Here is a 27,183-nt window from a genome sequence, read left to right on the forward strand (position 1 = left end):
AGGTCTCGTCAGTATAGCAGATAAAAAAAATAATGTTAAGTAAAATTAAATTCTCAAAGTCTGCTTGCATTGGATGTGCTGGTTTGAGCCTCATCACCGGCTGAAGTCACGATCTCATTTCCTAAATCAAACACCTGCGATCAGCAACTACCTGCTAATCCACTCGCATTCATGTAAAGTAGCCTTGTTGACAAGTGTGGGTGAGTAAAAGCAAAATGCACAAGATATAGTACCTTCAAAGCCCTTAGATGGTGATATCGCTTCTTTATATCAGAAACAAACTGCTGCAGAAAAAGTTAGGTGCCATGAAAAATGTAATGTGTAACTGCATTACTCATCACAAATGTAGTGGAGTAAAAAGTAAATTTACTTGTTCAAAAATGTAGTCAAGTAGAGAGTAAAAGTTGCCAATATCTTTGATACTCAGTACAACTACAAAGTAGCCAGAAAGATACTTAAGTACAGTAACTAATTACATTTACTCAAATGCTTTACATTATAAACATAATAAACAATAAAAGGACCATGTTAAATTGTTCGAGTATCATGAGAACACTTTTACCTGTCATCATCACAAACATGGTGTCCAAAAGATACTCATGCTATCCAAATAGGCAGCTCACTAGGTTTTGCGGCACGGCCCCACTTTTACTCTGTCTTCTCATAGACAGCAGTGTGTGTCTAGCCTGAGCTCCTCCCTCCTGCAGAAGCGAGCAGCACCTCCATTCAAACCCATCCAAACTCAAGGCATGAGCGTCTGCTCTTCCCCGCACAGCTGCTGCTGATCACCTACCTGCACAACAAACTCTGGATATTCGTCTTGTACTTTACACCTCTTCAAACCTTCAAAAAAGAGGAGAACTAAATCATTCTGGCCCAAAACACACACACAAGTGGTTTTCCTGACTGCAAACATGGCGAGTGCCTCGTACCACATCTCTAATCTTTTGGAGAAAATGACATCCAGCGACAAGGATTTCAGGTCAGTCTTGATGCACATATCTAGATCGAGTGTTAAAGAGCATGCACGCTTATTTACAGGGCTTGTGATGGCGTTAAAATGTTTTAATAAATAATGAAGCGATCGCAGAAAGTTTTAGGCCTCGAATCGCGCGAGTGTTGTTGTTTAGATTGACATGCTAAGCTAACAAGCTAACTAATACGGTAAGGGGTTTCATTTTGCTTTTTTGCTGTTTAAGATTGTGCATGGGTCTTCTGTTCATGGCTACAACTTGCTAATTTGCCTTCTCGTGTTGGAATGTAAGCTGTCAAAAGTGTGTGTGTTAGTATTGGTGTTAGCCAGCTAGTAGCTAGTGTTAGCCGATTAGCCTTAGCATCTCGTTTTGATAGCACTGCACTCGAACTGTCATATTATTTGTAATGAGTACAGTCATTCATTACAACCAATAGACAAAATAAGCAGAGTTGTTGAGTCACTGCAGTATTTGATGTAACTTGATGTAGTTTACTTTTCTCGTGTTCATATTAGTTGGCTAATGTTAGCATTAGTGCACCATGAAATGTGCACAGAATTAAACTAACGTTACATCATATACTTTTTGGAGAAGTTTGTATTGTGTAGAATGGATATTGAATTCAAGGTTTTCTTTTTGTTAGGATCTATGCATTCAGTGTTTAAGAACCTTACGTCTTGTATATATTTAAGTATTAGCAGGTTTGACATGCCATTCTTTTAATTTTTCCTTATTTTATTCAGTTATTAATCAATTGTATTTGTTATCTTGTGCAGATTGACATTTATTTATAAAGGCAGAGGTTGATTTGTCCTTTTTTTGTAAGTTACAGGCTGTGTGAAATGGTTTATTTATATTAAACCATTTTGCAACATTTAAACAAGGAGAAATTATTATTATTTTTTTAATAATAATTAAATATATATCCCTCAATGTTATAGCCAGTGAATTAGTTATAAAATTACAAATTGTAGTCCGTTAGTTATTCCAAATTATATTATATAATTTTAATAATGCATTACATTGCACATTTTAGGTAATAAAAGCTGACTACTTTTTGATTACTTTTGACCTAACTCGTTTATCACATTCATTTGAATAGGATATTAATATTGTGCCATACTGATAAAAAAAATACAAAGTTTAAGGAAATATATTCCATTCTTTATCATCAACAACATGAAGTATTACATTACATCAGTGTTTCCCAGACTGGGGTTCGTGAAGGAACTGCAGGGAGTTTAATGGAAAGCTAATTATTAAAAAGCTAAGCTTACTGAGTGATAATTCAAATAATATGTTTGTCAGAAGCTGATTATATAATGTTGCAATGTTCAGAAAACACTCCTTAAAAGTGAAATGATTAATGTAAGTCCAGTGGTCAATTGCTTTGTTGCCTCTCAATTTCCCATATAGTTATAGCCATCTGATTAAGTGCAGTTTTACAAAACTAGAAGGCATTCTGAAAGTATATAAGCAGTAGGCTTATTTTAGAATGGACAATTTGAAACATGAAAAAGAATTAGAGAGATTTAATAAATTCTAGAGATGCACCGATACTAAGGCCCCATCCACACGAAGCCAGAGCTTGCCCTATCCGATCTTTATTTTTCCTTGTCTCAAGAAATATCCGCGTACACACGAAACCACTGAAACGACTCAAAACGATGTAGTATATATGCCAGATCAGTATGTGGCACTGTAATTCTGCGATAGAGATACTCTAAAAACAAAGAATAAAACTTGGAGTATGCGCATAAACCTTGCGTGCTGTATACAAACTTTAGTAAAGCTTCGAAATAAAGCTTTAGGCTTGGTAGCTTCTGCAGTACGAACACAAGTATGTGGTACGTTGTTGTTGTTGTTGTTGTTGTTGTTGCTGCTTTGTGCTGTTAGCAGTGTCTGATTAGGGTCGACACGTAGGGTGATGACATATCATTTCACAAAATATACGGATTGGCTGTACACACGAAAACGCGAAGGGTGTCGTTTTCAGATTTATCCACTCTCGGACCCGGTTTCAAAAAATAGTGGTTTCACCTTCTGAAAACACCGGATCAGTGTGGACGAAACTCCTATCCGATACAACATTTGTGCATACACATAGAAACACAGAAAGCTTCTGTTTATTTTCATATATAATAATTACACTCAAATAAAAACTGAAATGTATAAAACTTAGTATCATATAAGGTAGTTTTCATAAGCCCTTGTCTTCATGGCAAATATGCACTAACATATAATTAACAGTAAATAAGCTCCTCTCTAGTGTTTTTTTTAATATGTAGATAGCTAAGGAACTGAAAACATTCCTGAGGTAAAAGTGACATGATGTGACATTGTTCACAGGCTTTTTTTTATGACGTCTTTCTGCGGTTGAAACCCAAATAAAGTGATTTCATGAGGCATGATACATTCTGGTAAGTTGTACTATATCTTTCAACATACCTTTTGATGTTCATTCACTAGTGAAGAGGAAGAAAAGACTTGGACTCCACGCTGCCACCTGAACTGAGTCATTACAGCGACCTGACATGTCACATTTAAGAGCGTCAAAACACCATTTATTGTTTGAATTTCATGATAAAATGGACAGAATTTGAAAACTTAAACTTTATTTCTTATCAGAAGTAATAAAGCACAAATCCTTTTGCGATTATTGGATGGGAGGTGCTACTAGGGCTGTCACGATTATGAAATTTGGCTGACGGTTAATTGTCTAATAAATCATGGTGATTATGACGATTAATTGCCTGTTTTAGGGCTATGACGATTAATTGTCTGTTTTATTGCATTGACATTTAATTCTCATACATTTTTTGTTTGTTCTTGAAATAATTTTCACACATTGTTGTGATTATTTAAATTAAATTTGATTAAATTTTAAAGTTTTTCCTAGCAGTAAATATTAATGCACAATACACATAACACATTTAAAAGTATTTTTAATGAATATATGTTTCAAAAACTGAAAATTCTTTATCAAAAATAAACACAATAAAGTATCTGAAAAACAACTGAAATAAGATGCAATCAAAAATAACGTTAAAAAAAATGACGTTAACGTTAAATTATATAAAAAAAAAAAATAGCAATATCGCGTTCAATATCGACGGCGATTCATATCGATATTGAACGTGATATTGCGTGGCTTGTCAGTGAACTACGGCTCTGTCTATTAAATGCCGCTCCCTTTGAAAGCAGGTGATGGCAATTTAGCGGTAATCAGGGAACCGGCTTTACTGACGAAATGCGCGTGACAAAAGCATTCGATATATTGCCCAGCCCTAAACAGAACAGGCCTTTAGTAGTCAATTCTACTATGCAAACTGCATAATATCTCTTTTGCAATTATTGATTGAACTACAGATTACGAGAAAGAAAAACAAGCATGTTTATTTTTTCTGGCTTAAGGCAACATCTAACAGGGCTCTAAATATTGCCAGCTGTACTGAACATTCGCGTTACACTCTAAGTACACGCACTCGCACACCGGACGCGAAGCTCAGCGCCGCGCAGCGCCATGACACGTCTTTAAAATTTGAACACATTGTTTTCTATGAGTGTACGCACACCGTCGGCGACATTCAAGACGTCGTGGCGCTTCGCGTCCGGTGTGCGAGCCCCTAGTTGATCGCTCAAAAGCCTGCGTTATAGGCAATTGACGAGACTGATGCGCAGTCACGGATGTCTTCGTGACTTCGGCGAATTCTGTGGGGTGATGTGTCTTCAGGTGAGTCCGTAAGTTTGTGGTGTTAGCGCTTTTCACGGATATTTCTCTTTTATACATAAGACATATTGCCTTCTCAATGTCCTTTGGTTGCCCTTTGTCATCTGTTTTAAAACCAAAATACTTCCAGATCGGTGCCGTCGTATTCGGCTTTAAAACTAGATCCATTTTACCCGTGGATGTACAACTCTGATGATACTGACGTCAGAGCACTGTATTGCGTGCAGCCAGAGTGGTGGATGTAGGGATGCTGCAGGTGCTGCAGTGCCCTCTTGTGTTTTTTAGAGAGAGATGTGTGCATCATCGCGGACTTCACCGCGATGAGGTCAAACAATCGCAGTGAGACGATTATTTAATTATTGTGACAGCCCTAGGTGCTACAAATAATATTTGATGTAGAATGTATACCAAAACGCAGACCTGGTAACCCTGGCTTGAACTACGGGTGATTCATAGGGTCAAAAAGAGCCTGCTTTAACGTCACTATTTTTAAACTCGTTAGCCTCATAGCATAATTGCCTAAGTCATTTTTTGGCCAAATTGTGATATCTGCCTTTGAAATATGATCTGGGCAATTACGCTATGAGGCTAACGAACTGTAAATGCGTTAAAATTCAACACAAGTGATTTATGAGTTGCAGTCTGAACACGTCTTTCCGCACCCTTTTGATTGACAGGATATAAACGGCCCTGACCATCTGCAGTTTTTAAATAATCGGCCGTTAGTGATAATAGCTTTCATCGGCAGATACCGATTGTTAGCCGATAAATCGGTGCATCTCTAATAAATTCCAAATGATTTACTGCCATTGTGTGAATATGTAATCATGTAATCAATAAAAAGTAACTGTATTACAAGCATTTTAAAATGTATTATAGTTAATTACAAGTACTTAATTTTTGGAATTTGATTACAAAGTCCAGATTACATGCAATTAGTTATTGCCCAGCACTGGTTATGCCTATATGCAAAGATATGACGATATTCCTTATTGACTTTGGCCTGAGAATACTTGTCTAGTCAGAAATGCTGTCAAGGCCAGAAGCATGTGTAAATAACAGTTTAAAAGCAAAATGATGAAATTGTAGTTCATAATCTCAATGGTCTGTACAGTCAGTTTGTATTTTGTGCTGCCATGCTTTTTTCTGTTGGGGGATTCCCTTTAATGATGTCAGTATATTCAGCAGCAGCCATCAGGAGGTTAATGGTTTGTGAGTTTTTATATATATCTGACAGGAGTTCTCAAATGAATACTAATGCAGTCATCGGATCATATTTCCAGAGTCTTCCCTGCCTGTCATCCACGTCAAACCACTTGCTGTTCTCATTCCAGGTCTTCTGAAATTCACAAGATTTTACCTCTGGGAACATTTTGCTTACACACCATTCTAGGTCTCCTCTGTTGGTGCGTGCTGGCATTCCCTCTCTCGCCCTGCTGTTGGAGCGTGTGCGTCTCATGTATTATTCATTCTTACTTAGGCTCTCGCTGGTATAAGAGATTCCATGCCTTCAAATATATGCCAAAGCAGACTCTTTTAGGACTCTGTGTGTGTGAGAGAGAGAGAGAGAGAGATGGCACGTAAAAGGGTATGCAGAAGGTTTTCGCTCGCATCACATATGAGGTTCTGCGCTGACGCTTTGATGTTGGCACCCAAAGACAAGATTTCATTTTAATCCACTCCAGTTTCAGCTCAGAAGTGGATTATGAATTTAGCAAACCATGACAAGTGAGATGAAAAGGTGAAAATGCTTCAGTCCGTCCATTTGCTTTGACATAATGCCAGCAGCCACCGCCATTAAGGTGGCTCTCACCTTGGGGCCATGTGGGAGTCTTTACAGTAGTCATTCTGTTAGTGCTGAAGTCACATGGAACCCTTTTTTTAAGTGTGTCTGGACTATTGGGAACACCTCTGGGGGGGGGAAAGCCTTGCAGCTGCTTGTCATTGTTTTTGCAAAATTACGTTTTTTGTGAGTGAAGCAGGATATACAATGGAAGAAAATGCTGATGAGGCTTGATTTTTATCCATTGGCAAATAGTTGGATGATGAAAAATGTCTTTCTTTTATATGACAGGTGGTTGGAGGGTAGGGATTGATAACATTAGTCAAAGTCGTTTCAGGGGAGGCACAAGTTATTACATTTTGGTAGAAGAAAAGTTTTTTTCTTCAGAATAAAGCAAAGTGATAAATGATTCATAACATGTCCTTGTTTATTCCCTCAGATTCATGGCCACCAATGATTTGATGTCCGAGTTGCAGAAGGACTCCATAAAGCTGGATGATGATAGTGAACGGAAGGTGGTCAAAATGATCTTGAAGCTCCTGGAGGACAAGAACGGAGAAGTTCAGAATCTGGCTGTAAAATGGTAAGATTTGTTTCAGTCCTTTTATACTTAAAAATGAACTTGAAAGTTTCTCTTTCTTGGTTGTTTACAGTGTGTCCTTCATGAATTGGCTTCAGTTTTGTCCTCTGAAAATGTTTTAATGTGAAATTGATTCATGCCACAGTGATTTAGTGAGATGTATTGCTGTTTTTTACTTTGATTTATCTTGGTTATTAGCTTCTAAGATTAACCTCTATTTTTTTCCAAGATAGTTTTGAAGGGATTGAATGAATAAGTCACAGTAATCTTCGTATATTTCATTCGGTGCTGAAATACAAGTGTGTATACAGCGACTCTTTCTAAAAATTATGGCAGTTAAAGCCATCTTGCAAATGGATTTACACTACCTTGAATGCTAAACAGAAATAATTTGTAATGTACCATTTCGCAGTACAGACATTATTGCAAGCAATCCGAACCAAATCTAAATGTATTCATTGCTTAGTAATAGATAAATAGGAAGCATTTCACAGGTTGCACTAAAAGTCCTTGTTATTTCTTGCAGTTTGGGCCCACTTGTCAGCAAAGTGAAGGAGTACCAGGTCGAAACCATTGTTGATACATTGTGTACAAACATGTTATCAGATAAGGAGCAGCTTAGAGATATTTCTAGCATCGGCCTCAAGACGGTGATTGGAGAGCTCCCGCCAGCGTCCAGCGGTAAAACATGTTTTCCCTGCCTTAAAGTATTAATGCAGTTGTATTCCAGAATTGTTTTTTTTTCTTCTCTATTGTGATAAAAGGACAGAGAATTCATTCAGATGTCTATGACTATATTTAGATATTTTCGTGTGGCATCTTGCCTGCTAAGTCCGTTTCTTTTTGCTTTAGGCTCTGCTCTTGCTGCTAGTGTTTGCAAAAAGATTACAGGCCGCCTCACAAGTGCCATTGCCAAGCAGGAGGACGTCTCAGTTCAGCTGGAAGCATTGGACATCATGGCAGACATGCTGTGCAGGTATGTCAGACAAGCCATGTGATGACTGCTGCTTTTGTTTAGACCAATTGTGTTTTTGAGTGCACATGGACTCCCGCCAGGTAATTTCTTGATGTGTTTGTGCACACACATCTCCCCTCTGAAAGTTCTCAGTTGTCTTTTTCCTCAGTTCACTGACCTGAATATACTTTTAGGTCTTTCAGTTTACATGCTGATGCTCAGCTCTGTTGTGTGGTAACTAATGGCAGACTTGGGTGAATGCATTTTGCATTTATACTTGCGTTCATGCATTAGGCAGATGCTTTTATCCAAAGTGAATTTTTGCCAGCATTTGTGTGCCTTGGGAATTGAATCCACAACCGTGCCATCATCATGCTCAGATCATGCTCTACCAGTTGAACTACATGGAATCATTTAAACATGTATCATGTATTTTCCCACGGTTAGGATTTAAGGCCCAGTCACACTAAGAATGAAAACTACAATGATAACACTAATAACGATCAGGACTTTCGCAGCAAAGGAACCTTTTCATAGTTCCTAGAGCTATGATTTTGCCGTGTTCACACCATAGGTACGATTTTAGTTCTAGGAACTCCTTTTTGGGGGAAAAAATTATTAATTAGCTCCTACTCAGACCTACTCACTATCAATGACGTAAGTCTACGCTGATTGGCCGAACGCACAAAACATCGGCACCCACCATATTTAAAAAAAGCTGTGTACACACACCGTTTTTAGCCTATATATTTACTCCACAAACTAACTCTACAAACATGGAAAGCAGTGATAGATGGACCTCTCAACCTTTATGCAAAGGAGAAAATACAACCCAATTTTGGACCAAGCAAAACATGATTATGTACTTCTGCTCAGCTAGTGACACTGGGCATCGACCACATGGCAAACGTAAATAATTTTCTACTTTCTTTGTATAACAGTTCTATCTAATAACGTATTAGACAGGACTGTTAAACAGATCATAAACAAATGCAGAATAGGAGTGCTGTGTGCTCAGGCTCTGGCATTCTTGGCACCATCAAAATAAGTCACCACAACAAACGCAGGTTACGTCACTTCAGAGTTCCTACTGACAGTTCGAATGCAACCAGGAAAACGGCTTTAGGAGAACTAATAGTTCTCGGTGAATCACCCTGGTTGCTAGAACTAGGTTCATATAACTACCCGGTGTGAAAGCCCCTTATATTAGCATCCACACCAACGGATGATAATGTTATATTTATTCTGACTTTATAGTTGTGTTTTTTTTTGGTTTGAAAATAAATTTGCATTACACGATGTATACTGCAGGAATAGGAGTTTTATATTAGTATGTTATATTTTCTATCTAATAAAGAGGATAAACCACCCAAATTAGTGGCCATTATGTGTTCTTTGCAAGAAACTTCTTTTGAATGTCTAACATTGTTTGTGTTCATTCATCCAGACAAGGAGGCCTCTTAGTGAATTTCCACCCTTCCATTCTGAGCTGTCTGCTGCCTCAACTGACAAGCCCTCGCCTGGCAGTAAGGAAGAGGACCATCATAGCCCTGGGACACCTGGTCATGAGCTGCGGAAACTTGGTCTTTGTGGACCTCATCGAGCACTTACTATCCGAGCTCTCACGAAACGAGTCCATGTCAACCACGCGCACTTACATTCAGTGTATTGCTGCCATCAGCAGACAAGCTGGCCACAGAATCGGTGAGGCTCCCCCGTTGTTACAGACCTCAGTTAACTTAATGTCTTCGGGGTTCAAGACCTCATCTCAGTTACTCTTTAAGTGCAGAAAGCAATTTTACTGTGCACTTATTGAAGCCATCAACTGTGATCTTCTCATAGAGCTATTAGTTTCACCACTGATGCTGTAATTTAGCCTTTGCTGGAATGCGCTAAAGCAAACCAAAGCCGTCCTCAAAGGTCTTTAATGAAAATGATCCAATTATTACAATAGCTGTTTTTTGCTGAAAGCATAGTGTAAATACATTTGTGTGATGATATCCTCCCCTTCTAGGTATTGCCTTTTTACCACAGTTCTCCACGGCTTGATCTTGAAGTCTGGAGTCTTTTCTTATGATGGAAAATGTTTCACTCAAGATTGAGGTCACCTATGTTGATATTGAATCTTGATTACATTTCACTTTATGATTGCTCAGTTTTTCTTTGACAAGAAGAATTTTGACATCATCCAAAGATATTTCGTTGATCTCTTTTCTACAATGATACAATAATAAAATACTTTGAAGTTGTCCTTAATTATTCAAAAACTTTTTTATTGTTTTTTACATTTCCATCCCCAAAGCACAGTTACCTAAAGGGGGGTATAAGCTAGAAGTCAAATTTCTTTGGAATTTGACCGAACAAATTGCCAGAATGTTATTGTGTGACAGGAGATAGAACAATCTCCAGCATGGTCATTATTACCCGTCACCTTGTCATCAACGTTGTTCCATTGCTGCACTGCTAAGGCAGGCCATTTGGCACAAATGAAATGAAGTGAAAAGTCATTTAGGCTTGCTGCTGTGGTGCGCTGTTCCCCATCAGCCAATTACCGCCTACGTTTGATGAAACAAAGACAGCTGCGATTAAGATGCGCAAGATTACTTCAGTGGAATGCACTCAAAGTTGTTTTGTAGCTATCTCTTGGCGCTACTGTTTTAATTAAGTCTTTTTGTCATCTTAAGATTGTTTCTTTGATTGAGCTGAAAACAGCAAGGCCTTTATCTTGCAGCTCTCCAAACTCATTTTTATTTCTCAATGAATTATTACAGTTGATGTTAAGTTTTGCAACTGTCTGATATGTGTGTAATGATGGTAAATGACAACATGGTGGTTTTATCCTGCAGGTGAGTACTTGGAGAAGATCATCCCATTGGTGGTGAAGTTCTGCAATGTTGACGATGATGAACTGAGGGAATACTGCATACAAGCTTTTGAGTCTTTCGTAAGGAGGTTAGTCTACATCTCTGTCTAACTGCTGACATTTGCGATAGCAGAAAATTTTGACAAAACTAACTAAATGTTAGTAATGGGAAGCAAGCACAATTTAGGTTATTTCTTAATGTTTATGACTACATTATTCTGCTGTATCTTTTGAGAAGTAGTAGTATAGATAATAAGAATATTACCAACAAAAACATTGCCATTGAAAAACTGTAATCTTGAAGTTTCCATGATGCATGAATTGATGTGAACTGATTGTGTAATTAAAAAACCCTTATTGCTTTTGATTCCCAGGTGTCCGAAGGAGGTCTATCCACATGTCCCAACAGTCATTAGCATCTGTCTTAAATATCTGACCTATGACCCCAACTACAACTATGATGATGAGGATGAAGATGAGAATGCAATGGATGCCGATGGTGTAGACGAAGATTATCAAGGTACGAGGCGGGGCTCATTTCTCCTCTCTGTCTGAGGGAAGAAGGATTTAGTCTCTCTCCCAAACCAAAAGAGTCTGTTTAGCTGTAAGTTACCAGCTTAGTTTGTTAGTTCTGGTGTGTGTTAGCCTTTGCTTGTCGCATAACAATAATAACAACACTAGGGTTTATTGGTTTTGGGGAAAACAAATAGCTTCAGTGTAGGGCTGCAACTAACAATTATTTTGATAATCGATTAGTTGTCTGATTATTTTTCAATTAATCAGATAAAAAGACAATATTTTTTTATTTTATTTTATTTTATGGACAAAACACTATTCTACGTCCTGCCCAATGCTGTCCTTTAAACAAACATGCCAACTGAATGCTATGAAAACATACAGTAAATATATCTATATCTATATCTTAGATGCATTTGTCCATAGAAATGTGTCATTCAGTGCTGTAATTTGACACGACTGCAAACGTTTTCCTTGCACGGTGAGCAGATGCGACTAATCGAAGCACCGTATTGGTAATACAGCAGTCTGTCCATGTTTGAAGACAGAAAAGTGGACATCTGCAAAGACATCTGTTTTGCAAGACCATCAGAAATCAGCTTATTATTGGAATGAATGGATGTTGGCGACTGGTCCGGTCTAGCAGATTTAAATAATGCTTAAGCTGCCACAGCAGATAAAATTGGCTCTGAGATTGGTTTGGGGGTACTGATTGTCCTGTAATGTCCAGACAGGCTTAAACATTTTCCACTATTCCTCTGGCACCTTAGAGATTGTCGAGCAGGCACCTTTTCACCCTACTTAATGCATGTGCTGAGCATGTCGTGCCTCTTTCTCTGACAGAGGTTGTGCATTCTGTGAGTGAAAATGCTTTATTTAACCATTAGTGCTCTGAAGCACAACTGAGTGTGGATGTGCTCAGCCTTGCATGTTGAAAGTGTTGGAATGAAGTGTTTCATGTGGAAGCAAGGTTGAAAAAATATGGGTTGCTGCACCCCAGAATTTGACAGGAGCAGACTATAATGACAAGCCCCTGTCCAAGAGTTTGAGTTAGACATTCACTGCTTTCATGACTGCCTTTGTTCTACTTGATCTTTTCTGGCATCAAAGATTTTTTATTTTATGCCCCTATTTGAGTTTTTTTTTTCATCCATGAATCATATTTGTACCTATTTATTGTTTTCTTTTCAATAATTCAATGTGCTGACTGTGCACAAACCTGTAAGCAGCCTTAGGAGGCTCGTACAGTATGGCAGCAGATTTGAGGGTATGTTTGTTTTTCTTTTAGAAGTCCATGCTTCAGAAGTCCACGCTTTTTGTGTTTTGTGGTTCGGGGACAAATCTGTAGCCCTTTATGTTCCACAACTGCCTGAGTGATTACAAATAAAGCCTTTTGGGGCTGCTAGCTTGAGATGTGTCTCGGTACCCAGACATATCTACATACATAATATGCCAACTCTTTTAGCCAATATGGAATAAAATGTGTACAAATTGGATTGTAGTGGTTGCAACAGATGGAATTATTCAAATTAGTGGCTGTGATTATGATATCATCTAACTCCAAACAGGAAGTGATGATGAGTACAGTGATGATGACGACATGAGTTGGAAAGTGAGGAGAGCAGCAGCAAAGTGCTTGGACGCCGTGGTGAGCACACGACACGAGATGTTACCCGAGTTCTACCGCACTGTTTCACCGGCGCTCATCGCCCGCTTTAAAGAGCGGGAAGAAAATGTGAAGGCGGATGTGTTCCATGCCTACTTGTCCCTACTCAAGCAGACACGCCCTGCCCAGAGCTGGCTCTGTGACCCAGATGCCATGGAACAGGGAGAAACTCCTCTCACAATGCTTCAAAGCCAGGTATAGAAAGATGTTCCTTTTTTATCTAAGACTGCTAGTTTATACATACAGATACATTCCTGGTTGGCTGGCATTTGCACATTAATGATTTGATGCTCAACATGTCAAGATGATGTAACGTTATTTGCAATATATTGTCAAAGTCTTCATTGTAATATACTGTGAAGACTATTTGCAGACAGTACTCTATAAACTTGGGATTCCTAATTATTTAAGTTTATTCATGATGGTGATATATTGTGTGCCTTTGTAGGTGTCCATGATAGTGAAAGCATTGCACAAACAGATGAAGGAGAAAAGTGTTAAGACCCGGCAGTGCTGTTTCAACATGCTGACAGAATTGGTAAACGTGCTACCAGGGGCCCTGACACAGCATATTCCTGTTCTCATCCCAGGTATGTGCCGCAGGCAAGCTACTACATGTTAAAGCAAGTGGATTCATTCCTTCCATGATCATATACTTAATTCTTGACAAGTGTGATCAGCATTTTACCTGTGACAATTATAAAAGCACTGTGGGGTAAACCTTGAAATGTTAGGTCTTTTTTTTGTTTGGAAATCTTATGTAGCCATTATCTTAAGTTTCTCAATATTTGCTTTTTTTTAGCACTTGGAGTGACATTTGTGAATTTTATTCCATCTAGGAATCATATTTTCTCTCAACGATAAGTCAAGCTCTTCAAACCTGAAGATAGATGCCCTGTCCTGCTTGTATGTGGTCCTGTGCAACCATCAGCCTCAAGTCTTCCACCCCCATGTTCAGGCTATAGTGCCTCCTGTAGTTGCTTGTGTGGGCGATCCCTTTTATAAGATCACCTCTGAAGCACTGCTGGTCACCCAGCAGTTGGTCAAAGTCATTAGGCCCCTGGATCAACCAGATGCTTTTGATGCCTCGCCCTACATCACTGACCTTTTTGCTTGCACCATTAAAAGGCTGAAGGCAGCAGATATCGACCAGGAAGTGAAGGAGCGAGCTATTTCTTGTATGGGGCAAATTATCTGCAACCTTGGTGATAGCCTTGGTGCGGACCTACCAGGGACTCTCCTCATCTTCCTAGAGCGACTGAAGAACGAGATAACAAGGCTGACCACTGTCAAAGCTCTCACTCTTATCGCAGGTTCGCCGTTAAAGATCAACCTGAGGCCCATCTTGGGTGAGGCTGTTCCCATTCTTGCCTCCTTCCTGCGTAAGAACCAACGAGCATTGAAACTAAGCACACTGGCTGCTCTGGACATTCTGGTCAAGAACTACAGCGATAGTGTAACACCAGCCATGATCGATGCTGTACTGGCTGAGCTGCCGCCTCTTATCAATGAAAGCGATATGCATGTCTCTCAGATGGCTATCAGCTTCCTCACCACGCTTGCACGAGTCCACCCTGACTCACTGTCTAAGATAAGTGGCTCTATTTTGGCTGAACTCATAGCTTTGGTTCGTTCGCCGTTGCTGCAAGGTGGCGCTCTTAGTGCCATGCTGGAATTCTTCCAGGCTCTTGTAGCTACGGGAACTGCCAGCTTGGGCTACATGGACTTGCTACGTATGCTAACAGGTCCTGTGTATGCCCAGAGTGCAGCGCTCACCCATAAGCAATCCTACTACTCCATTGCAAAGTGTGTGGCCGCTCTCACCCGTGCTTGTCCTAAAGAGGGCCCTGCAGTGGTGGGACAGTTCATTCAAGATGTGAAGAACTCACGCTCCACCGACTCCATCCGATTGCTGGCTCTGCTTTCCCTGGGAGAGGTCGGCCATCACGTTGATCTGAGCGGCCAGCCTGAGCTGAAAACGGTAATCCTAGATGCCTTCTCTTCAGCCAGCGAAGAGGTCAAATCGGCAGCTTCATATGCGTTAGGCAGCATAAGTGTGGGGAACCTCCCGGAGTACCTGCCCTTTGTCCTGCAAGAGATCTCTGGCCAGCCCAAGCGACAGTATCTGCTTTTGCACTCTCTCAAGGAAATCATCAGTTCTGCCTCGGTTGCAGGGCTCAAACCCTATGTAGAAAATGTGTGGGCGCTGTTGCTCAAACACTGCGAGTGTACAGAAGAAGGCACAAGGAACGTGGTAGCTGAATGTCTTGGAAAGTTAACACTTATTGACCCAGAGACTCTTCTGCCCAGGCTAAAAGGCTATCTCTTATCAGGTGATTATCAAACTCTGCCTGTTAAATCTGTATCAAAACTTGGAGTTCTATAAATGTTTTTGTGTCCATTTATTTTATTTTATTTTATTTTATTTTATTTTATTTTATTTTATTTTATTTTATTTTATTTTATTATCAATCTTAGTTTTGATTGAGGTGTTCTCTTTCTCTCCCCAGGATCATCTTATGCCAGGAGCTCAGTAGTTACAGCTGTTAAATTCACGATTTCCGATCACCCACAGACAATTGACCCTCTTCTTAAAAACTGCATAGGCAAGTGCAAATTTGCACCCCTTTTTGAATTTTGTCTAGAACATTTTTTAAAACTGGTTTTTATTGTAATATTATTGAAATACTTCTAGGTGATTTCTTGAAAACATTGGAAGATCCAGACCTCAATGTACGAAGAGTGGCTCTAGTTACCTTCAACTCTGCAGCTCATAACAAACCTTCACTTATTCGAGACCTGTTGGATACAGTTCTCCCTCATTTGTACAATGAGACCAAAGTGCGCAAAGAATTAATCAGAGAGGTAATCTGCTCTTTGTCCAAAGCCTATTGCTTTACTGTCTTTTTCAGACCTCAAAGCTCAGTGCAATTGCCTCTTTCTAGGTTGAGATGGGTCCTTTCAAACACACAGTGGACGATGGTCTGGATATCCGGAAGGCTGCGTTTGAATGCATGTACACTCTATTAGACAGCTGCCTTGATAGACTTGACATCTTTGAATTCTTAAACCATGTTGAAGATGGACTTAAGGACCATTACGATATCAAGGTAAGCCATCAGTCTCGAATTCATGAATCTTTCATGAGAGACAGGCTTTTTGCCATGCAGATCACTTAGCGACCGCAAAAGATGAAAGAGTGAATTGATTAACAAAGATTCAGTGTGCGGTCATCAAAGGCATGAATGCATAATGCATTGACAACAGACGTGGTCCAACTTTATTTTAAATGTACTTATTAACAGATGTACTTTCATGATAATGAAGCAAGAGCATGAACTACCCTTTTAATAAAACTGAGTGCCTCGTACTAGACAATGTAGTATTTTATGTTTAAATTGTTTACCTACACACTTTAAACAGGAATTATCAAGTTATGTATTTACCTAGTAACCCATGGACTCATGATCACAATGACAGTTTATATCTCCTAATGTTCTTTTTGCTCTATGAATGTCCTTACAGATGCTGACGTTCCTCATGCTGGCCAGATTATCTAGTTTGTGTCCCAGTGCAGTGTTACAGAGGTTGGACAGACTTGTGGAGCCGCTCAGGGCAACATGCACCACAAAGGTACACAAAATATTCAGCAAACACCAAAATCAGATATAAAGCAGTTTCTGTCTATAAGTTGTTTAAAAAAAGAAGAGTCTCTGAGTTTCTGTGTATATTGAAAATAGAGGAAATCTAAGCTGTATTTGTGGTTTTCTTGTGAAAGTTTGACTACGGTTTGCAATATTTATGGATCATGTTCCCCCTTCTCATCAATTCCTCTCTTTATCACGAAACCCACGACACTCCACAAACACAGCTCCGATCACAGTATCCTCCATCCACCGTTTTTTAGCGTTTGTAAATGCCGTGCTTAAAGACGCTTCACAGTTCCTATTCCCGGTGCGAATGCAACCAGGAACATGGCCCGGTGGAGAAATTAGTTCCCGGGGGAACTATCCTAGTGGCTAGTTCCTAGAACTATTCGGTGCGAAAGCCCCTAAAGTGTGAAAGCCCTTTGATTTCTAATTATAGAATTGGCTCATAACACCTTTTCTTTCCTAGGTAAAAGCCAACTCTGTAAAGCAGGAGTTTGAGAAGCAGGATGAGCTCAAGCGATCTGCCATGCGGGCCGTAGTGGCTTTGCTAACCATCCCAGAGGCTGAGAAGAGCCCCCTAATGAGCGAGTTCCAATCTCAAATCAGCTCCAACCCTGAGCTGGCCGCCATCTTTGACAGCATCCAGAGGGACTCCTCCAGCGCTAATATGGAATCCATGGACACCAGTTAAACGACCACAACAATGTGCCCGTTGTGCCCACTCCAAAATCCACAAAGAAAACCAACCCTGGGGGACCCTTGTATTGTTCCATGCATTGCACTGAATCAGAAATAGGAGGAAAACAAAAATCTAAAATTAAGAAAAGAAAAAAATAATGAAAGGACAGACATTCGTTATCTTGAGCTTCAAAGCTTATTACCACATTATTTTTTTTTCTATAAACAACAGGAAATTGCTTCAATTGTTCATTGTTCTCCATTCCTCCCTGACCATTTTTTATTAATTTTTTCCTGTTCATTTTCATAATTTCTGAGACTCAGTCACCTGAAAATGATTTGACCACAGTATTGGTTACCATGGGAGATACATTCTTTACATTCTAGGCTGCTGACGACTCAATCGGGATCTACAGGGGTAAACGATAGCACTCAGTGAATTTGATTAATTTCAGAACCATGTTTTTTCCGTCATGTTTCTTATCGACAAGTTTTATTAGGTTTTTGTACGATTTGAATGTCATCTCTTCTCTTTTACTGTTGACAACTAAAGTACAGAGCGAGATAAGTCTTAGAAATACTATCCAGAAGAGGTGTGGCATAGTTTGGGTATTTCATTGGATGAGTGGCTGCTTATTTTTCTTTCAATGCATTCCATTACATTCCCACTGTCTGCAGAATTGCGAGTCATCAGCATGTCACGCATCCAGAGAAATGAGAATTCAGCTGCACACGATTTGCATATTTTTCTTTTTCTATTTGATGACAGTTTTGTTTGGCTCCAGCATATAGAGGTAAAATATGACATTGAACATTGTTATGAGAAAATATTGCCCTGTATGGAACGCACATATTGTGAATAAAATGAGTGGAGAATATTTTCTCAGGTGCTCGACTGTATTCTGAGACCATAAGCGTGTTGCTCTCGCTATTTAGATCCACTATTAAGATGCTGCCTTGTTTGAACAATTGAAAAATTGGTTGGGAATATGACTTTTTTTTTTTATTTTTTTTTTTATTTTATTTTTTTTTATATAAATAGAGCTTGTTTAACTTAACCGCAATACTCTGAGTACTGTTTAGTGTGCAGGTCTTTGTTTGAGGATATCTGTAACCTGGGCAAATGAATGCATCATACATCTCACCATATAGCTGACCAATGGGTGACTGAAGTTTGAATCCGATACCCTGGAAATCACAGTGTGTAGAATGCACAATCTAGGTTTATTTGTGTAGTTATGTATGCACAGCGTTTACATTCATTGAAGTGTGACAGTATGGCAATGTTCCTCCGTAAGAAATCAATAAAAGGTTCATTGCTGCCTGCATCCAAATGTTATTTTATGGTCCTTCCAGTACAGTTAGAACCATCTTAATGGCTGATGCATATTGCTCACAAAAATGGCAAGAGCTGGCTGAAATTGCCAGTTCCAATCTGCTTGACTGACTTAATGTAACTTCTGGGAGTGAGGGCGCACAGATTTTTCCATCTGTCTGCCTGGGAAAAAATACTGAGTTGATACAATGAGCACTTTTGAGGAAGAACAACTACTCTGGATTTGATTTAAAGGTTAGTAGCATCACATTTTTGTTTTTAAGCTCTTAGTAGCTGATCTATATTTCATTCAAGTCTGAAATAATCAATGCTTAAGAACAAACATGAAGTCCATTCATGTTTTATATTATTTTTCGGTTTAAATACTGCTGTGTATGGAGACTGCTGCACCATTATCTGAATTCGTTGGCCAGAATAATCTGCAGTACGGAACAGATATTTTGCTGCAAGTTAGATGTCTGCCTATGTCGCATTGAGCACATCTTGGAAACATTTTTGCATCGAGTCCAAGATTTCATCATCTTATATCAAACAGCTTAGAATTTTTAATTTGTTTTCAGGAACGAGTAATTGTAAAGTTAACCTAAAATCACAATGGACTCTATTTGGTTTAATTTGTGTTCCTGGTAGTATTGCGGTTATATAGTCAGTTCTGGTTATAGGTTATCTTTGCTTTCATCATTCCAGGCATTCAAAGTATAACTTTGAAGCATGCTGGAATTCACTTAGTGCAAGCCAGAAATTATTTTATGATTAACGATAATGCGAGGACCTGGTCAGCTTTGACATCTGTCCTCAGTCTGTGTTGATCATTAGAAAAACAAAGCAACACTGCAAAGGTCATTGACTCTACCAATGCATGGCGAACAAGCCGTGGCAATTCATTTTTATAAGCTAACAAAAACTTTAAAATATCATTATGTCAACATGCCACAGAGGACACAAACAGGCTAATATGAGGGCAGAGGAGTTCTAACCAGGGTTTTGATCTGCTTCTAGGCTGCTGGAAGCATGAAAGTACATTAGCAGTTTGTCATCGCTTAAATGAACCCACTTCCAATTTGCACGCTAATGAGTCACGCAAATGTTATTAAAACCCAATTTACAGTGGCCTGATTTGCATCAGAGGTGGATGGATGGCTATTTGTTCATATAACACAATATATTGATTTAGTTTTTGTAAGACACTTTTTGTCAAGAAACACAGTATGCGTGGAGGCGTGAATCATCATGCATGATGGATGGATGGATGGATGGGAAAGTTGTCAACATTTTAAAGAATGCTTTGTCACTTACAAAAGACAACAGGAAGCCTATGGCACAGAACTCCCCTCCAAACTGTATATATGTGATCATATCATTGTGAGTAAGCCGAAAAAAGGGCTAATCATCATTATAGATGAAATGTGTTTTATAATGATGACGAAGTGTTTGTCTGCTCTACCCTACGGGAGAACGCAGCAGGAGGCCGTAAAAAGCACACTGTAGATTAATGCTTCCCTACTGCTGACAGATCCTCCATGGCCCACTGAGCAGCTGCTTGTAGCTGCTTTAAAGCCTGGAGCTTAATGTTTCACCTCTAAGCCGGATTTAAACAATGCAAGGAGACCTCACCCCCTAAAGGAGAATATAACTCCTGTCATCTCACTAATGACGCTTACACTAGCTATGTGCTAAGTCTATGCGCTGACAAATGTCTGTATTTTGAAGTAGTTTCTTAGAACTGGAAAGTGATTATGAAGTAGTTGTTGATTTAGAGTCGATGAAAAGCTTTTTGATGAATGCTCATTTTGTGGCCAGGTAACCAACTTCAAAAGCTAAGTGAGTCTGCCTCTTTTACTGTAGTATATAATGTTATGCAAATTACAAAATAATCTGTATTATTTTGAGGCTTTGTTCACTTCTGTTCTGAAAGTAATGACCCATTTACAAATCATTTCAAAGAAAGAGGTTGTTCTCAACTCTGTGTGAGGTTCTGGGACACAACCACCCAATCAGCAGCGAGGAACTTTGTTGTCTTTGATTTTTGACCGGTCTGTTAGGGTGGTCATGGTAATGTTCTAACTTGCAGTGCTCTGGATTGTCCTCAGTGTGAGGCAATGGCCAGCCTTTCCACTGAGCGGTCTTGTTGAAATTCTGCATTCCCATGGTAAGTTTCATCTTTTTCAGATACGTTTTTCCAAATAATTCCAATGCAAAAACAGATTATATTTGTCTCAGTCTAAAGTACTTTTGTTGCACTTCAAGCAGTTCTGTTCAATGAAAATATGTTATCAGAACTGAAGGTGCACATATCGGTGTTTCAAAGCTGTGCCAAACAGTGCACATTTTATTACAATATTATATTGTTTTATCTGTTGTTGCCTGCAATGTCAAAATACACTAATTTCTTTAGTTTCCATGCTTAATCTTCTTTAATCTGCCACTGACAAATTTCAAGTGGAGAAGAAGGAAATATGAGGTTTATGTGGAGGGAAATGGGCAGGCAACATGCTTTATATTTCATGGTGGATTATGTGTTTGATTAATATCTGAAAGCATGAAACTGATTTAAAACAATCCTGATGTATCAGTAGACGAATTATCTCCACTGTGGCTGAAAATATATTTTTAGTGCACATGCATTGGATTTATGCAATGAAACACCTATTTATATGTTAATGGACTTCTTGCAGACTAATGGAATTCTTGAAATCCTGTTGGTAAAGATAAAAGCAAAATCAGTGCTCAAGAATATCTCTAATTGAACAATTATTTATAGGAGGGAGATGTTTGGTAATATTAATTAAAGTTTATTTGGTATTTATGAATATGTTTGTGCTCTGGTTCTAACAACTTGTTCTCTTTAAGGGTAAATAAGAATCAGGATGGGCTTTTCTGGCAAAGGCCTTCCCGTAGCTGGGAATGGAGACTGGTAATATTTTCCATGCATGTGCAACAAGAATGCAAATATTTAAAAAATATTAATATTTCTGTTGGAATACACTTTATACTTTTGGAATACACTTTTTATATACACTTGGCAAGAACAAAAACAAAACAAAACAAAAAAAACATTTACAGCTTTAAACCTCATGCATGGTTGAGTTTAATCTATAAGAGTAACTCATTACTTTGAGTGTAAATGTATAAATCTTGTGTGTATCTATTATTATGCATTGATAAATCATTTGCTGTGTCAACAGGCCCTCCAACAAAATCAGGAAACACAGAAGCCAATCCCCTTTTCGTGATGTTTCACCTGTACCATCATATTTCTCAGAACCGGTCTCATTCCTGCAACATGGGGTAACACTGCAGAATCAAGACCACTGACCATTAAACTGTATATTTGACAATTGTATCTGGTAGCCTCCTACATTAGTACCTTGTATCACTCCTCACTCTTTTTTTCCTCCCATAATAAAGCAATTTTAACTTACACCCATTTATTTGGAAAGAAGTGTAACAAGTGGGATAATATAATACCCCCCTGGATACTACATGATCCTAAACACCCTGATATTTTGCAATAACGACTGGCTAATTGTTCATTATCAAAGCAGCTAGAACATCGCATGCATATATACACCAACCCTGCCTGTTTTACATAGGATGTAACTGGCAATCTTCCCCGTCTCCCTGGTGTAAGGGGCCCACTCAGGGATGAAGATGATGACGACGATGATGTGCGGAGTCACAAGAGCTTGCCAGCGGTGATGACTAAATTAACCCTCCAACCCAGAGACGAGAGGTCACACAGACATTATAAGAGTCATTTCATATCTGGTTTACCCCCTCTCGTAAGCACCAGGTAATGAATACAGATCATTTCAGGGCTGTGTTTAAGTCCTCTTTATTTAACTTCCCTCCACCTCGTTCACTGGGACGTACATCGTTGCTTACATTACAAGAACGTCTACTACTGGCAGAACTCTTGTAATAGGTTTAAATGGAACACCCTAAGCCAGGGGAGTCCAGTCCTGCTCCTGGAGAGCCACTGGCTTCTGAGTGTTCCAACCCCAATTTAACACACCCGAACCAGCTAATCAAGGTCTTACTAGGCATATTAGGCACTTCCAGGCAGGTGTGTTGAGGCAAGTTGGAGCTAAACTCTGCAGAACAGTGAACCTCTAGGACCAAGTTTGGACACCCCTGGCCTTTGATCACTTGTGGGTAAATTAAGTGCAAGCACTGTGAGTTGCTGTTGTGACATCACAATCATGAATGAATGAATGAATGAGGCATTTATATAGCGCTTTCATATGTACTACTGTACACCCAAAGCGCTTTACAATCATATCAGGGGTCTCTCCTCATCTACCACCACAATCATGTTGCATTGTGTTCTATGGATCTGCCTGAAGTGCATATACGAGTAGACTCGGTTCCTCAGTCAAAATCAAATGTCCAAATAAACTTCCCTAGTCCACTTAGGGATATTGAACACACTTCAAAATGCTGGTGGGAATTCACCCTGGGGAAGTGCTTTGCAAGAGTATGTCTAAAAGTGGAGTTAAACACAGCCCAGATTAGCAGTATGAGTGGTTTCCTTTGTACATGTTTTAAAGGAATAATTCACCCAACAGTGAAACAACCTCAAATCTTAACTATCCCTTTAATACACACTTCATACACCACTTATTGTTTATCAATGGCCCATTGTTATTAAATGGCATATGTTCAGTGCTGGTGTATACATATGATTACCAGGTGCAGTTTGATTGTGAAAGGCACTGGATGCAAAACTGTCTCCAAACTCCCACCAATCACCAAATCCAGAAAGGAAATAGACCCCCCGAGACCACCTTGTAGGTCTGGATGCAGGTATTGCCTCTCTTTGTCCGTAAGCAGCCAGGCTTTGCGAGTACATTTCATTTACATTGTATCTTACTTCATAAAAAAGTCATGCCACTGTTAACTTAAGACCGTCAGATCATAGATCGAATCAACCATGTAGTGACTGGCCATCTAAAACCTAACAATAAGAACAGGACGTTCCAGCAGAATTCAGTGCCCTTCGCTTTTATGCTAGAGGAAAGTTAAATTCTTTCATACTTGTCACTGTGTAGGCAGGAAACTCTTTTTTGCATGGCTTGACTTCGTTCTGCATTTAGGGCGCTGTTAAATTCACAGAACAAAAATGAAAAGGCACAGTCCATATCTCACCCGGCAGATATATGCGGAGTCATTTTCAGCTTATTAATGATTTAAAGCCTGGTTAGTCTCGGCATCACGTGGGCAAGTATTTTTCTGCTTCCCTCATTTATTTGAGGCTGTGAGGTGCGAGAGAGAGAGGAGAACAGCGCTGAGAACTGAGAGGGAGAGAGAGGGCATGTAGATTTCTATTCACTTACTATCAGCCCCCACAGCTGGGCTAATAAACTGAAATTAGAGTGTCCCAATAAAGTGGAATTACACAGTGCAACCAGCTACACAGTCAGGTCTGCTTGTAGTGCAGAGAGTATGTTTAAATGCGCCTCTCTCTGGTAGACACGGCACTTATGTGAATTGAGCAATGAGTTTTAGATTTGTCTCCATTTGCCAGGACCATCACTGATGAATACGATTAGTAACAGAAATAGTAATTGAATCTTAATGTGATTGAAAACCTGATAACCTCTCCTGTAATGGAACTTTTTGCAGTGTACCCATAGCCAATTAAGCAGACAAGGCTTTTTTTAAGCAGTTACTAGTGTGGTCTGAATCATTGTTAGGTGATTGCTTACTGGCCCATCAAGCCTGTAAGATATTTTGGTCATTAGATATAATTTGGTCCCTCCCTCAATGCAAGTTTTTTCCCCGTTTATCTTAAGTCTGTTTGCTTTGAAAAGTAGTAGCACAACTCAATGGCAGCTTAATTTGAGGTATCATTCTTGTTTAGAGCACAAAATAAACAATTAACACTTGCAACATACTTTAAGTATGTATAGGGTCCTCCAAACCTAACCTAAGCCAGCATCTGGTTTGTCAAAGTGTGTATGCTTGTTAGCTTTATGCATATAACTGTTTTAAATGGATTGTAGTATTTCAACTTCTATTATTTTCATTCTCTTATGAAAAAGGCCGGACAAAACGGAATTCATTTCAGCTAAACCTGCTCATGCAATGATACATCCAAAAATTGTACCTGTCGGGCAGACATCTCTGTCTATCAAGGTGCACACTGTTCGAGAAAATGGGCCCTGCTTGCTTCCTGCCAAAGCCTCTGGAGTGTCCCCGAGATCTAGACTTACTTTCCAAAGTCCTGTAGTGCAGGCAGTGTACCCTATCAGTCCTGACACCATGCAACAGATGAGGCAGACTGACAGAGCGTGCCAGCCCCTGAGGTCTGTGCTGAAAAAAGCACCAAATGGAGGAGTGTTTGACTGCCCACTGGCGGCCCACCTGCTGGAGCCATTTTCTGAGTTTCAGGAGCATTTGTGCCGCCAGATTCTACACTCTCCACTGCCTTATCGTGCAGCTCTGCCACAGCTCCACATTCCTTATCACCAGGACCAGGTAGATCTTCTGCCTGCACGTAGAGGCCCATACGGTTCCCTGATGGAACGTACCGTGGAGCTCTGCAACTCCCAAGGACAAAAGCTTCCCAAAATCACCATGACCTGCCCAACACCTTCTCCGAAACACCTGTGTCGCACAGAGATGAGGCATGCAGCTTGAAAGACAAACCAAAATGGCTGCAGAGTGAACTAACATGCTTAAATGGAACTCAAAGTTAATATTGCTCTGCGCACAAAGGATCACAGAACGTTCACCAAGATCACACATTCATTTTGTTCACATTGAGACAATAAAGCCAAAACAGAGACATTTGAAGAATCTCTTGGCACTGATTGCTCAGTGATTACTGGACTCTTGGTCATAACCCTCTCCTGTGCAAAGCTCAAAGCTCAAATTATTGCTATCACACCAATCATCTTTCATTTTTTCCATGGAAGCCCTAAGGATCATTAAACCCTGTCAGAACTGGGCCCTGGGGGCTGGACTGTTGCAGAGGTACAGGAAATGCCTCTGAGGAGCTTTATAAAGTCATGCCATACATTTTCCTGGGTGTTAAGATCCCTGGAGGTACGAATCATAAGTCTGTCTTACTGAGGAGGAATGTAATCATTTTTCTTCTCCCCACTTTTCATGGCCTTTCTTTTCTTTTTAAAATCAATACAATTTTCTCAGTTGAGCTGAATCTACAGTGAGATAAGGGGCCGGGGGCAATTTTTACATTTTCCATTATAGCCTACTACAGATGTATCTACCATCTTTTGGTATAAAAATGTGTATTTGTGTGTATGTGTACATGTGTATTTTCTAAAAGAACTGACCTATGAGAAAGTCTATAATATGGAACCTATTAGAAGAAGTCACCTATTATAGCAGTAGTTGGGAATAATTACTACACTTACCATCCTTAATTAACATCTTTCGGTACTGGTATCAAATTCATATGATAATCTGTCAGGAATCTGTTTTAAAGCAAAAGTGGTACCTACATTATAATATGATATTAAATTCTGATAGTCAGGAAATTCAAACTTTAAAGGGTTAGTTCACCCAGAAATGAAAATTATGTGATTAATTACTCACCCTCATGTCATTCCAAACCCGTAAGACTTTCCGTAAGATCTTTTGGATGAAATATGAGAGGTTTTTTTGGTAGGTTAAGCTTCTGTTTATGTCTGCTGATCAATGTTTGAATCTAGGATTTTATTCACATTTAATCTGTTCATCATATAAAGTGATCGAGTCTCTTCAGAAAATTTGGACTAAATGACTCAATTCATATGGATTAGTTTTACGATCTCTTTATGAACTTTTTGAAGCGTTAGTGTTGCCCTCAACTTCATTGCCATGAGGAAATATTGTATGGTGACTATAAAAGAGATCAGTTTTTCTTGAAAATTTCTCATGCAGGTGCACTTTTTCTAAGGCATAAACAGAACTTTACTGAGGATATGTTAAATAAGTATCATTGTTTTAGCCTATATATGAATTGAAGACATTTTGTGTGTTACAATTGCCCTCGGCCCAACCATCTAATTATAAAGCTGCCATGCCATTTAAAAAGTCAGTTCTTACTAGAACGCTATCATGATTCTAAAATTTTACTTTTATCCAGACTGGTATTGTTGAAGAGGAGAGTGTGTAGGTTATTGCTAATAATTATCTTTCAGTGACTAAATTCGAAGGATAAATACTAATTGTATATTTTATTATGATTAAAGGGACATGGGAACTTCACTTTTTCACATTATTGCTGAACTTAAAACAATGGTCCCATGACCGGCATCAGTTTTTTTACCCTGCACTGTGCTATCATGCAGAAATAAAAACATTCAAGATAAAGTGTGTTTTTATCTTCTTGTCATTGTCCTTGTAGTTCATGCCAATGACAATAATGATAATGTTTAAGTAATAGATAAATTCAATATAGATCACATTACATAGCATCTAAATATTTTTTAATATGGATATT

At 39.2% G+C, this 27,183-nt stretch overlaps 2 protein-coding genes across 2 annotated transcripts; both read left to right on the forward strand.

The window, feature by feature from the left end:
• Window positions 1-715: 715 nt before the first annotated feature.
• Window positions 716-18,667, forward strand: cand1 (cullin-associated and neddylation-dissociated 1). Its single transcript, XM_067391806.1, has 15 exons — window positions 716-982; window positions 6,927-7,070; window positions 7,594-7,748; window positions 7,920-8,043; window positions 9,470-9,726; window positions 10,869-10,974; window positions 11,260-11,405; window positions 12,970-13,262; window positions 13,516-13,657; window positions 13,907-15,400; window positions 15,578-15,673; window positions 15,763-15,932; window positions 16,013-16,177; window positions 16,593-16,700; window positions 17,184-18,667. Exons 1-15 carry the CDS (start codon window positions 915-917, stop codon window positions 17,406-17,408), a joined length of 3,693 nt encoding a protein of 1,230 aa, XP_067247907.1. The 5' UTR covers window positions 716-914; the 3' UTR covers window positions 17,409-18,667.
• Window positions 18,668-20,767: 2,100 nt separating this feature from the next.
• Window positions 20,768-26,885, forward strand: si:dkey-39a18.1 (uncharacterized protein LOC557637 homolog). Its single transcript, XM_067390989.1, has 6 exons — window positions 20,768-20,880; window positions 21,582-21,645; window positions 21,917-22,019; window positions 22,325-22,524; window positions 23,424-23,537; window positions 24,776-26,885. Exons 2-6 carry the CDS (start codon window positions 21,599-21,601, stop codon window positions 25,371-25,373), a joined length of 1,062 nt encoding a protein of 353 aa, XP_067247090.1. The 5' UTR covers window positions 20,768-20,880; window positions 21,582-21,598; the 3' UTR covers window positions 25,374-26,885.
• The last annotated feature ends 298 nt before the right edge of the window (window positions 26,886-27,183 follow it).

Source organism: Chanodichthys erythropterus, chromosome 8 (assembly GCF_024489055.1).
Source record: "Chanodichthys erythropterus isolate Z2021 chromosome 8, ASM2448905v1, whole genome shotgun sequence".
Taxonomy (NCBI): domain Eukaryota; kingdom Metazoa; phylum Chordata; class Actinopteri; order Cypriniformes; family Xenocyprididae; genus Chanodichthys; species Chanodichthys erythropterus.

Excerpts from the sequence above, each read along its gene's own strand:
- cand1 (XM_067391806.1), top strand. The coding sequence starts at position 915 with ATGGCGAGTGCCTCGTACCACATCTCTAATCTTTTGGAGAAAATGACA. Across the intron at positions 15,933-16,012 it reads GCAAAGAATTAATCAGAGAG|GTTGAGATGGGTCCTTTCAA; the intron begins GTAATCTGCTCT and ends GCCTCTTTCTAG. Across the intron at positions 16,701-17,183 it reads GGGCAACATGCACCACAAAG|GTAAAAGCCAACTCTGTAAA; the intron begins GTACACAAAATA and ends TTTCTTTCCTAG.
- si:dkey-39a18.1 (XM_067390989.1), top strand. The coding sequence starts at position 21,599 with ATGGGCTTTTCTGGCAAAGGCCTTCCCGTAGCTGGGAATGGAGACTG. Across the intron at positions 22,020-22,324 it reads TCTCATTCCTGCAACATGGG|GATGTAACTGGCAATCTTCC; the intron begins GTAACACTGCAG and ends TGTTTTACATAG. Across the intron at positions 22,525-23,423 it reads CCCCCTCTCGTAAGCACCAG|GTGCAGTTTGATTGTGAAAG; the intron begins GTAATGAATACA and ends TATGATTACCAG.